The sequence below is a fragment of the Anabrus simplex genome, chromosome 4, assembly GCF_040414725.1.
Source record: "Anabrus simplex isolate iqAnaSimp1 chromosome 4, ASM4041472v1, whole genome shotgun sequence".
NCBI lineage: Eukaryota > Metazoa > Arthropoda > Insecta > Orthoptera > Tettigoniidae > Anabrus > Anabrus simplex.
In genome coordinates, this window is record NC_090268.1 from 385979410 (window position 1) to 385993550 (window position 14141).

Genomic DNA, 14141 nt, shown 5'->3' on the forward strand with positions numbered 1-14141 from the left:
TCAATTCACAGATTAATAAAGAGGATACACTTTATACCTTGCGTTTTTTATTCTAGAACCTCTACCTCTCCTTTCTTCTACGTCACAGGACAAGATTAAACTTGCAAGTCAAAATTATTACTACTACTTAATTTTGAACATGCTGTAGGAAAGGATTAATATTTAAAAATTAAACAACACCTGCAATATGTTTCACAATTCGTATTTATTTTAGAATCTATATTTTTCTTTCTTCAAGAAAATCTGTTCTGTCCTTAGATTATTTCTACTGTCTTCGCTGTTTAATGCCACCATCTACTAACAGTTTTCCTTTCATTGCACCGGTGACAAGTGCTGCTATCTTTTCAGCAACTGAAGTATTAGGTGGACGACACACGGTGCATAGCTTTACGAAGCAGCGTGGTATGGTAGGTTTGTGCAATTTCGCGCCTAAATTCTAGATGTCTGACACATGCCTTTCGCTTGGAGATTTTCCTTACAGTCCATGCACGTACGATGGCAGCATCTAGCAGCCAAGTGCAAACTGACCACCGCTATTTCCTTTTTGCGTATGGAGATTCTCTGTCTACACTGGTGTTGATGTGCTGGATTCATCACGTCAGCGCCACCCATGCAACGATTGTACTCGCCAATAATCCGAGGATGTGATACCTGAATTATCTTCTTGTGAGCTCGAGAATAGAATATATCTTTACTTTGGATATAGGATCGACCCCGTGGTATGTACAAGGAGCAGGAAAAAAACGTCATCTATCTACCTGACTACGATAATGCCATCTCTGTCGATAGATGACAATGTCTCTTCTTAGTCTTGGACAGTGCGCCTTTCTTCGGTAAAGTGCAGGTCTTCGGACATGATAGTTCCTGTTCCATCATTTCCTCTTTGTTTTAGAGTACACAGCTCCTTATGTGAGGTTGAATCCATTGAATAAATTGTTGAAATAGAACTTGAAAGGAAGATTTTTAATGTCTTCAGAAAAAAAACATCTATCCTGTTTATAAGAGGAGCTGCACATTTACAGGCATTGTTTATATTCCTGTCTTCCCCACATTTCATTTGCTGAACAGAAACCTCAGGATTGGGATCATTAGAGAAAATATATTTTGTACACTGATCCACAAGAAACTAAAATTTCATTGTCCACAAAACTCATATTCGTAAATTGGACAAGTCTTTATATCTCTTGTAACTAGGTTTCGGAAAGGGTTTGTTGAACTCTTCAAAATCACCTTCGACATATAAGATATTTTCTAGCCCTAGCCTACTCTTGATAACGTCTTATGGATTTGAAAAGATGACGTCATTATTAGACTGCTCCTCAACATGGTCTCTGTTTGAAACAAGATTCATTTCCGCCAATTATTTTTGCTTTGGAGTCAGCTGAAGGCCACTGAGATTGTCTAAAAGAGCTTCGCCATCTTCATATGCAGAATCTTAAACCGTTAGAGCGCTGCAATCTGGGGGCTCAGGGTATATCGTACTAACAGATTATTGGCATAGGCCATCTCAACGGCCTTTTCTAAAGTGAAACCAGGCGTGGAAATAATACTATTAATATGTTATTTGCTTTACGTCCCGCTAAATACTTTTATGGTTTTTGGAGACGCCGAGGTGCCGGAATTTAGTCCCGCAGGAGTTATTTTACGTGCCAGTAAATCTACCGACACGAGGCAGGCGTGGAAATAAAGAAACGCCGATGTACAATATTTGCCTCCTATAACCTGCTAGCGTTACCATGTGGTAACGGCTCCAATTCTCTTATCACGACAGGAAGCAAGACCGGTATTTCAGTAAAGTTTTATCACAGCATAATAGGATCATGTTTCTGGAATACACATCCAGCATAAAATAAATAAAAAACCGTTCGTAAGCAATTAGTGATAATTCACTTATTGAAATCCGACGTCAGTTGTCCATGTGTGAAAATGTTGTGATTTTAGCGCCATAAAAACGAGCCTGAAATTTCAAACTGGAATGAAAGTTATTCCGCTCTCTAACACAACATTCAAAGAGTAACCCCCATTAACCCATTTGAGCCCGTCGTTCCATTAATGGAACATGAGCCCAATAACGTGCGTTTCCCAGTGGTTGTAGTTTCTGGGGAAATTTATCCTCTTACAGTGTTACGTTGGTTATTCTGAAGGTATACAATTCAAATGTTTAACAGTTGCAACAATGAAGATCTGAATTCTTTATTAGTTGTCCTATCTTGAGAACAGCATGTGCTCATCGGAAAGGTAAGTCATAATTCCTTAACTTTTGTCTTTGAAACTGTGGTTCCTTTGGAATGGAACAACAGGCGCGAGAGGGTACCGTGAAAAGTTGTTTCCCTTTTAAACATTTTACAGGTGACTAAACTTTATTTTAAGGGGAAATCTCACAATTGGTAGAGAAACTAGTTGAAATACAGATTCATACAAATGACACATTTGCACGTTTGTGACAATAACCACTTAGAAGCAGGTGATAAGTCTGCCAAGGTCACACCTTTGTTGAAAGTTTTACTACGGGGACAAATATTGCAGTAGATGAAGCGATGATACCGTACTACGGCAGGCTGGCACAAAGCAACATTTACGCGGTAAACCCGTAAGATTTGGGTATAAAGTGTGGTTTATGTGTAGTCACTTAGGATACCTCATCCAAGGTACACCGTATCAAGGAGCAAATATAGGGAATACCAATCAACAGCTTGGAGTTGGTGGGTCCGTTGTCATAGATTTGGTGAAAGTTCTTCCAAGTGATCGGAAGTATAATATCTTTTTCGATAACTTCTTTACTTCACTTCCCCTCTTGAGAGAGCTCAGAAATTTGGGACACAAAGGAACCGGAACGGTTAGGAGAAACACAGTTGAGAAGGCACCTTTGTCAGACCCAAAACAGCTTTCAAAAAGACCACGTGGTACCTCTAAACAAGTAAATGATAGCCATTCTGGCATCACTCTTGTTAAGTACGGCAACAACCCTGTTGTAACTGTTGCGTCCACACGAGCTGGAATGTCTCCTGTAGGAAAAGCAAAGAGATGGAGCATCGTTGAAAAAAGTACCATTGAAATAGAACAGCCTAAAAGTGTATCGCTCTACAACCAGTATATGGGAGGCAGAGACCGTATGGATGAAAATGTGTCTAAGCTGAGAGTGAATATACTGGGAAAGAACTGGCAGCTCATAGCATTCCCCTTCAATGCTTCGGTAAATAGTGCCTGGCTTTTATATCGTTGGACACCTTCTTACAAATCAGAGCATTTAGATTTTCTTGCATTTACCCGCCGCATAACAATCACTTGCCTGCAGAAATACAAGCGAAGATCAATTATTGGCAGACCACTTTCGAATCAGCAGGTACGGGCTGTAGAGAAAAGGGTCACTAGCGAAGTGCGTTATGCATACCCGCCAACTTTTAGAACCCAAAAATAGGAAGATTTTTTAATTCTTGGATTTCATCACGTATATTTCACCACAGTCTACGTGAAAATAGGTCAGGATAAAAGGCATACATACCTACAGTTACAATGCGAATTGATCATTAAATTTAAAATCTTAAACTACGAAAACATAAAAATGGTTACAAGAAAATGTACCTAAACACTCATTTATGACACTTACATACGAATAATAATATTTATGTCACACCGACACACACAACAAAATCCATAATACCATATTTTCTCGCGTAATTAACGCACTTTTTTTGACGAAAAATACAGGCGAAAACTGCGGATGCGTAAATTATTCACGGAATTCAGATCTTTACAAATTATTTATAATTCATTTACGTTTAAAAGATACATCAAATATAATATAAAGACAATTGGTTCAACTCATTTGCGATTATCGTCATACAGCGTAAAATTCCGACGTGAGATTTTTTCTGAAAAGTCAAATAGGGTACATCACGTAAGTTAGACACGTGGGTTTCAAGTACCGACACTAGAAATATTCTTCTCATTACGAGCTGAAAATACGACCTGAATGATATACCGAAAAAAAAAAAAAAAAAAAAAACTATCCAACACGAGAACGGCCGGGCATCGAAGAAGGGACCCTGCTACACTACCCCAAACCGTTCGTATCTAATCTTGTACGAGTGACGTGTCCATCCATCCTTTCTGTTGAATACGAACGCGGATCACTCGCGGAAATTTTGCTTTAGGCATTGTTTGTCGTTTTAGAACAATGTAAGGTGTAACCTTTCTGCCATCAGCAAGCATTGCAGTACATCGTTGTTTTTGGCTTTCGATAGCGCGTACGATAACACTATATGCTCCTTTCTTATCGATTCTTCGACTTTGTGGCGTACGGAAACTGATTGGCGTCTGACGTGCGGTTCCTGTAAAGGGAGATCAAATATTCCTTCATTTCACGCTTCTCAATCACAAAGCGATGACAATGGTTGAAATCATTCATCATTTTTTGGCATAATGTTGTTCTTCGTCGAAAAGAAAGTTCATTTCTCTTCAGAAAATTAATCAAGCCTCGGCTAACCTTCAAATCCGAGACACTGATTCCATGTGCCGCGGCTATTTCTCATTCTTTAAAATACAGCATTTCGTGAGAAACGGCTTATCCAACATTGCCCAACAAAATCATATATTTAAGCAGATAATCCACTACTTGCAGAAACTTGCCGCTTTTTGGTCCGCGAAATGCTTTGGGAGACTTGTTGGCCGCTTGAAGTGCACTTCTGTTACCGCGGTAGCGTACGTTTCATTTGGACACTGAATACTTGCTGCCCGCTGCTCTATTCCCGTATGTTGCGACGTAAATGATCACCGGGAGTTTGTATGATGCAGTATTACTGGAATACTGTGTACTGACAAACAATTTTGAGATCACAGAAGGTCCCGTACCCGAAACACTCGCAAAACTAGTGCAGTGGGATTTGCTGACGGCTAATAACAGCAAGTTGCCCTGTGTGTGGAATGCCTGCTTCGCGATAGGAAGCCTGCTACTTGAGTGGTTGGCATCTTCATTTCGAAACGCATCCGGAGCTGAGTGATGGACGTTCGAAGTTGTGGGTGCGTCAAATACGTGAACATTTCTTTTTCTCCACTTTGGACCCAAAATTACTGGGATGCGTAAATTATGCAAAGGCGTTAATTACGCGAGAAATACGGTAGTTTCCCTTAGACGGTAAAATGAACGGAAATTTATAGGTATCTCTGAACACTTGGAGATAACGTTTGTTTATATTTTTTGGCCATGACGAGAAAAGAAAATGCCAGAAACTGTCACCGACAAGAACCCCCTTAAAAACATTAAATTCATTAAAATTATGCACTTAAATACGCGAAACTACCACATGCAAAACAATTCAATATGTCCCATACATTATTAACAAACGACTTTGACAGAGAGGGGAAAAAACACGTGGCCTACCACTCCGACGAAACTGTGCACGGAAAAGATGTCAACAGCGCGCGAACAGCACAATAAACTCGTTCTTTCGTCCCGATTAACTGAGTCGCTAGCGCGCGCTAGCCTCTTGGTTGCAGGACGATTGGCGCCCCGAATCCCCAGCTGCATAAAGCGCGCACGCTGTTGTGGTGTGCGGGAAACACGATACACGGAGGCGACGGACGAAACACTCACGAAATAAAGTAACAAATAAATACGCTTGAAAATAAGGTTTCGTAAATTACACAAGTACGAAAGAATTTATCCTTTATCGAAGGGGAAGAGTATTGGCGGTACTAGAGGTTATATTAGTCAAAAATCGGAAGAAGTAAAAATAAATCGGAAAATCGGAAGACGAGTTAAAAACCGGAAAGTTTCCGGGTAAATCGGAAGGGTTGGCAGGTATGGTTATGACTATCAGGAACACCTCATCATGAAGTCCAAGAAGCAATCTCGATGTGGCCAGTGCAAGAAGAACTCTACCATGAAGTGTGCAAAAGTGCAACGTCTCCTTACATGCAAACTGCTTTGTTCTATTCCATCAAAAGTAGACTGTCAGATACAATGTTGTATTTAACTTTTTTTGAAAGCTGATTAGCTTTTGCGTTTTGGTATTAGTGACCACACTGTAGAATACATTATTTTATGTGTCGACTTACATTTTTTTTTGCTTGAATCGTATAAAATATTGTTTCCTAACTTGTTTTTCTTTAAAAAAAGAAGAAACCCCACCAATGTTTTCCACAAAAAGTTCAGATCGGTAATACAGTGAACAGGAGAGATCACGTCACCCTCCTGGGCCCGCTGCTCCAATAATGGAACATGCTCAAACACAGGGTCAGTGACCTCATAATGGACTAATATCACAAATACATTTTTTTTTTAAATATTGAGATCAACTATTTGAAAAATAATTGTGTTAAGGATTCTCAATTGAAATAAGTTTGGTACAAATGGGTTAAAGTCTCCACAACAAAACCTTAATATCTTTGCATTGTAGCCAGTTTAAATAAACACTCTTGCAGCGTTACCATATAGTAACGCTAGCCGTTCATGGGTTAATCAATATGTACTTTATCTGTGAAATGTGTTTCTAGACTTGTGAGATCACAGAAAATCTAAATGTTCTTTAGCTTATTTGTGAGAACTTGAGAGGGAAACCACTGATAACTGGGGATATCGCATTTGGAATTTAAAAGACATATTGGAGTGTCACCTGAACAGTTGGGATGTTGTATTTTCTAAACCATTGCAAGTTATTTTCAAGACGCCTTGTTATAAGCAATTATTTACATTCATTTAGCACATCTTTAACAAAGTGAACTCTTAATCGTTCGTTTTGAAATATGTAGGGATTGTAAACTACAGCCCTAGTGTAGTTTCGTGAAATAGGATTCCATGCTGTAGTCTATTGGATATTCAATAATATAATACTCATTACAGGATTACTTAAGCATATGACTGAAAAAATTCCTATTTTAAGAGGTGCAGAAAGAAAAGTCACAAAAAAACTGTTTTGAAATTGATATTTGGCAATGAGAAATATAATGTTAAGCAGCAACATTTATTCGGTTTAGTAGAGAATAAAATGTCTCAGGTCATCAGCCCAGAGATTGGTTGGATCCTCAAATAGAACCAAAATGAGGCATACTAGGAAGGATGAGGAGTGACGTAGTTTGCCACTGCTTTACTCAATGGGCCAGAAAGTGCGATTCCAATACGACTGACCTTACGAGCACACCTTTCAAAACAATCACACACGCTAGTCGTGCTCTGAATGTCATTACTCGGAACCACCCATAGCCAGGTAGCTTCCTTATTGTCACAACCATGGATGAGACTGGGACTTTGGTGGAAGCTACATTTTGTTCTGGCCTGTGCCAAGAGACAGATGTAAAAGTACTGCATCCATCAGGAAAGAAGTGGGGAGAATAAAATATAGTACGTTAAATGTTAGCCTACAGTTTAACTTGCAATCGGGAAGTTCATTAAACTTATTAAAATAAGTTTCTCAAAATCACGTTTCTTCTGACGTATCACCCTCTGCATGCCGACTAGCGATGTGTGCCTAGCGAGTGAAATGTCTGCCCATAACTCTTACTTATCAAAGTCGGCAGCCTACACACATGATATCTGTTAGTGTGAAAATTAGGAAATCATCTCCACGACTCCCGTCGACGAAGTTCGTAACCACTATATCCCGAATGAAAACTTACTACACGACCCGTACCGCGTAACCAAATCACTCAAAGAACGGAGTTCGTATTTTTGAAACCTTACTTGCATTGGCGTACAAAATATACACGTTCAGTCGATAACTATTTACTTGTCCAGGAGAATTTTGAAATCAGAGACGACATGTAAATTTCTTCTGACATGTATTAAGCCGAATAATGTTCAATAATTTCTTCATTTGTATACGAACAACGGAATGGGGCACAGTACCATATAAGAGGATTTCCAACTAAAATTCACCATTTACAAATCGTAGATCCATAGAACGCGTATTGTTGAGTATAACGTTCTGCTGTTCAGAGAAGCGCAAGAGGGCCATTTCAACAAACGTAAAACATGGAAAATTCATCTTCTATAGAGGATAGCACCCAGATATGTTAATCTAGTAGAAAAAACTCACAAGCAAAAGTAAGGCAATCGTATAAAACCGTACATTGCGTAACAAAAAGAAAAAAGTATTTACAAAACTCGGAAAAATAAATATTGATACTCACACACTCAACTTTGCTACAATAGCAAATTAATATGATATAACTACCTTGACAGGAACATAGAAAGGAAACATGTAGCAGAAAAAATTCCCCGCAAACATCCGCAAATCATACGTTGCTATGATACAGATTACAACAACCTAACAATGAAGATACTCACCCTTATAAGTTTGGAGGCGTTTAATCCCTTAGAGGTAGTAGTATTAAATCCTTTGGGGGCAAGATCTGGATTCAGGGATAAGATAGCTTCAAACTCGATCTGAAACGATAAAAATATTCATAAGAAGGCACGCATTCACTACCGCCCTGCTAATCTGAAGAATGAAAAAAATGCAATCCTTATCTATTTATGTTTAATCTCATAGGCTCATTTTACTCAAAAGAACACTTCACAGCAGTAATATCCCTTCATATAAAATATCATTTAAAAACAATTCTCTCAATATGAAGCGCAGCGAATGAGAAAGGTCTGACCGTTTTAGGAATAAGACAACCTGTAAAAGATGACGGTGAAAGAGAAAGTGAAAAGGATGGATAAACCAGCAGAAATAGATTAGACCTGAAATGGTGAAACAATCTGAAGGTAGAGCTGAATAGCTTCATAGATTAATAAAATTAACATTAAATGTAAGGTACCTTCCAACTGGACAAAATAATATTTTACCTATTCATATGCGAAGGGGGCAGGAAGGATTATATTACGTACACAACAGGACTTATGAGCGTACAACGCATCTGCACTACATAATATTGGCAAAATAACATTCATAATATAAAACTATTTTCAATTGTCACACCTCATACATAATCTATTTTACACTGCCTGACAAATTAAAGCACCCAAGAGGGGAGGAGGAAACTAAATGAAACTAAGTGCTGAAAGGGTATGTGATGTTATTTCAGTAATTACACAATCGAGTAAAATTTACCAAGAACTTGGCAGTAAGCGTCCACTTATCAGTATGACGTTGCACCCCCACCCTCTCTGGTTTGGGTGCATGCAGTGATTCGGTTGGGAAGGGTGTCAACGCCGTTGTATCCTCTCCTGAGGCAAGCTGGCCCACAACTGTTGTAACTGGTCATTGATATCCTGGATATTGGCACTGGGACCGAGTTGGTACCACAATGTTCTATCGGGGACAGATCTGGGGATCTTGCTGGCCACGGGAGTACCTCAACATCGTGCAGACAGTTCACAGACACACGTGCCGTGTGTGGACGAGTATTGTCCAGTTGAAAAATGGCACCACGATACTGTCGCATGAAAGGTAACAAACGAGGATGCAAGATGTCCACGACGTACCGTTGTGCCGTCAGAGTACCCTCAATCACTCACCGTCAAGACCTTCACACCCGATGGTTCCCCACACCATGACGAACACCGCTGTGCCTCTCCAAAACAATGGAAGAGTAGGACCTATCCCCAGGACGCCGACATACTCGCGAACGATTACCATCCGAGGTAGTGCAGAACCGTGATTCATCGTTGAACACAATGCGACCCATTCACCAGCAGTCCATGCTTCCTCGTCGCGGCACCACTCCAAACTCAACTGTTCGTGTTGTGGTGCCAACGACAGCCAACTCATAGGACGGTAATTCCCTGATCCGGCTGCCGCTAGTCTCCGACCAATGGTGCGTTGGCCGACTGGTCGAACCTTAACGAATATAACTGCCCTCACGTTCCAATGCAGTCCAACATCGGGCCACTGTCGCATCCCAATCCCCCCAACACAAACAGTTTGCCAAATGTCGGAAAGCCGATAGGGACCGTTGGCAAGGCGTTCTCTGTTTATGACCGCGATGGAACGCCCTACTGTGCGGAATACGGATGCCCCGTCAGGAAATGAAGCCTCGGAGAGGTTCCTTCACCTACGGAAAAAGGTCGAAGTCACAAGGATTTTTATAATAAAATCAGTTGGCTTACTTAATCTCATCGTACGACCTGATGTCCATTGTTCAAAATTAATATAAAAATCAACTACTTAAAATCAGTTTGATTGCCTGTAGTATATTGAGTAGCGTTTGGAACACATCCCGCATGTTTGAAATCGTAAAAAAGTGATGTTTTACGATACCTGAAGTAGCTGAGAGGAGAGATCCTTACATTACGCATGCTTAAGGCCCATCCCAAGACTTTTCTTACTTATATAGAAGAATCAAAAGTGAGACAGCATACAACATAGCCCCAATTATCAAATGCTTCCTCTTCCCCAAAGGACTATTTAATATTCTTGAATATTCTGTATGATCAGGTTGAACTAACGTGGGTGTAAATTAAGGTTAAGTGCAAGTAGTGCATAAGTCTGAAACGACACTAGTCTGAAAACCCTAATTATAGCATGCTTTCATCCAAGTATGGTAAAAATATTATGCATGCTAATAAGATTGGACGAACAGCGAATGAACTGAGGTTGTGCTGTATAAGCAGTGATCAAAGTTCAGGATATAGAGATGACAATAGCTGTAGGCGTAATTATTTACATGCTATTATCCAACTCGCGTGGAATTTTTTTTTAATATAATAAGATTGAGCGAACTGTGAATGAAAGTCGAGGTTGTGTAGCTAAATCCCCCTAGTGGCGAGTTGTAGTAAGTATGTTTTGCACTGGTTGATCACCGAGACAAACTTCAGATTTAAAATAAAAGCATATGAAACGTTTCATTTACAACAGTTAACTACATCCTGAACAACACAAAGACTACCAACTTCATATTGCTAAATGACTAAATATTAAAAAGAAATAAACTCTTAGTAATAAGCGAATTCACTAGCACGGTAAGGAACACGATCCCACACAAATCAACAGAGAATTTCCCTGCACGTGGGTCAGATGTTAGCCAAATGAACGTAACCATGGTTGATCCTGCGGATGACTAATACACAAGTAACGATTAGGAATTGAAACTCAGCTGCTTTATGAAGTGAAAATTGAAGCTAAACAGCATTAGATAAATACACGTAACGATTATGTGGAAATATCACATATGAAGCATTTGTAGTGCGTTAATAAAAGGCAGGCTACTCCAACTCATTTCCCAAGTTGTTTTCTTTTTCATACCTGCCAACTTTAACAAAACCAAAAATCAGGAGAATTTGATATGGAAATTAGGAAGTATAAGGAGAAATCAGAAAATACAATTGGTCAAAACTGCTTATTTTACACGTCTTGCATAATACAGGAATACTATGGTATATTTTATAACACTGTCTCAAAACCCGACTTTTGCTATACGAAGCTACAAGGCTAAAAGTTACACATCTCTATTCCCTCACAGGAAGTATGTGAGTGAGATGATCCGTCTCTGATAAGCTTTCCCAAAATAGTGTGAGCTCATGCTCCACACATGTGAATCAGTTATGCACTTAGCAAATGCATAGATTAATATATCTCATCACTCTCATGTGCGTTTATGCAAAACGCAATGCTATTTGAAATTCTTTTAAATTCTGGCACTAAATTAATAAAAAAGACTCCAAATCTAGCGACTAGTCTCTAGAGTCGACTAGACTGATGTGAACGAACACGAACATAGTACGCGAGAACGAGATTGACAATCAATATATGCGTCGCGATATACAGTCTTCAATAAACATCGCACATTCGCGCGCATTTCTCGTATTAATAAACGTCGATATTTCATTTGAAAACGGCCAATGAGCGAAGGATTTTCGGCCACAAGCGTACAAAGCTGAAATGGCGGGATTTGAAAACAAATGTTCGAAGTTCACCAAACAAGCTAAAATCGGGAGAAATAATAGAATAATCGGGAGGCGGGGAAAACTGTTGAAAATCGGGAAAGTTGGCAGTTATATTTATATATATATATACATATACACACTTTGACTCCCGGTTCATTTGAGATCGAGTCAAAGTAATATTCTAATGGAAGTGTGTTATACTGTATTTCTGTAGCAAGAAATTTGCTTTATAACTTAAAATGAGTAATCCAGACTGAAAACTGGGTCCAGTATGGGGGGGCGGGTTTAAAAAATTCTCACTTCAAGCAGAAATGGCATGAAAGCCACAAGGATATCATGCGGTTTAGAAATGCAGAGACTAGTTTACTAGAATAAAGTTACATATTCAGAAATGTAACAGCATAAAAGAATCAAGAGACAATGTTGATACTGCAACATCTGGCAATGAAGATCAAAATTCAGACCATGCATCAAAACAAAAGAAATCAGTTACGGATCAGCTATTCACTGAGGGACAATCTCCTAAAATTAAGCGAAGTCAGATTAGTCACTTTAGTGTTCAAGCTTGGGGGGGTAACAAAAATTGGACTTAAACAGACTAAAAAATTATGTTATGCTAAAAACAGTTCCTTCTGTTCCATTAATCATTCAGAATTCAGATGACTTATGTTGTGACTTGGCTATACCCCCATTATCTGCTGTAGTAGCTGGACCCATTCTTGAATAAATTTATGAGAGAGAGAGAGACCTTTCAATAAATTCAGTGAAAAGTTGTGAGAGCAACTTTAAGTACAATGTGACAAGCTTTGTTGGACAATGTAAGCAATACGGCCAAAAATGAGGAGTGCTCTGACGGAAAGGGAAGATGTAATTACACATGGTTTGCGCAGCTCATATTTTGAATCTTCTCTCCCAGGATATTACCAAGGACACAGACATCAAGAAACATGAAGTAGAAATTGTGAAATACTTCTGTAATGATTCACTGGTTTGTTTCATCATCGCCTAACAACGAGCAGCGAGGCTTAGCGATGTGCCAGCAGCCAGGCTGCAGCATAAACGTACCCTAATGAAACTGTCTATCGACAGACTGACCAATCACCGGCATGATGATGAACCCCCTCGTATTTCTTTCACATCTTGTGATTGCCAGGAAATCGTCCTTTGCGACAAGTAAGTTAGTGATGAGAAATCTTGAAAAGAAGACGGGAGAGCAATGGATCAAAAATTCAGAAAGATCTCAAAGCAATAGGACTCGAGATAGCACATGCAGGAAACAAAAATAAAATTAATACCCTTCTTAAGACTTTATAATTTTCAGCAGAAAACACGCATAGAAGTGCTATAGGGACTTCGGACGAATTGAGAAAATTACGATCGAAATTCATGAAAAAGTATTTGGCAGATCACTAGTATCAAACAGTACAATCTTCAAAGTGAAGTAAACATGGAACGACTCAAGTGGTCCAATATAGCCGATGATGATGATGATGATGATGATGAGGAGGAGGAGGAGGAGGAGGAGGATAACACTTCACTTTAATTCTCTGAGCTCTATGTTCGAGAAATGTAGCCACCCATTCAACCACTCTTTTGTCCAGTCCAATAGCTAGCTAATTTTCAATAAAATCTTGTCTTAATTTAGAGTCCCCTTTCCGAACTAATCATTTAAAATTTGTCGCTTTTACCTCCCACTGACTAGGTATCTAAAAATGCTTACTCGTGCTGCGTAGTTTTTAACATTTTTTTGTTTCGAAATCCACTCTTTCACTCAATTCTTTTCAGTTAGTAGTGTTAGTAATTGTTGCATTTATGATATACTCGTGTATATATATCGCTGCTAGCAATGAACACGTCGTAATTCCACTCACGAGAAAAACAATTCTCAATCTGTCCATTTGAAGGCTTCTGGCGTTGCCTGAGGAGGGAACCGAAGATTCCAATGGTATGCACCTTCATGCTCGGATGGGTGTAAAACATATTCACCCACCAAAAATATGCGGGAACTTTATTTCTATAAATACTTGAGAAATATCGAGCAAAATCTCAACCCATCATTCCAATGACGTTCAACTATGTAGAAGTGCAAGGTGAGTGTGCGCTCTGCAGCGGTGGAAATCAAGAAAATGTGATTGGCAAGTTGGTAATTGACAAAGTTATGCAACTCTTAACAGCTAGGCCATTATCCGCTGGTGCAGAACGTGTTTTCTACGTTTGGTGTTCATTCAAAATTAAGAAAGACTTTGTGTAAACAATGCTCCAAAGCTTGTGTTTTTGTATAAGCACTTTAACCCGCCAGTAGTCGCTAGGAAGT

General features: G+C 39.3%; 1 protein-coding gene across 3 annotated transcripts in view; it reads right to left on the reverse strand.

Moving 5' to 3' along the window:
- Nucleotides 1-14141, reverse strand: part of Klp10A (kinesin-like protein 10A) — a 664442-nt gene that overhangs the window by 452295 nt on the left and 198006 nt on the right. For all 3 annotated transcript variants that reach the window (XM_067145844.2, XM_067145843.2, XM_067145845.2), the window contains exon 3: nucleotides 8285-8383. In XM_067145844.2, coding sequence (XP_067001945.2) covers nucleotides 8285-8383 — 99 coding nt within the window. The remainder of the gene's footprint in view (nucleotides 1-8284; nucleotides 8384-14141) is intronic.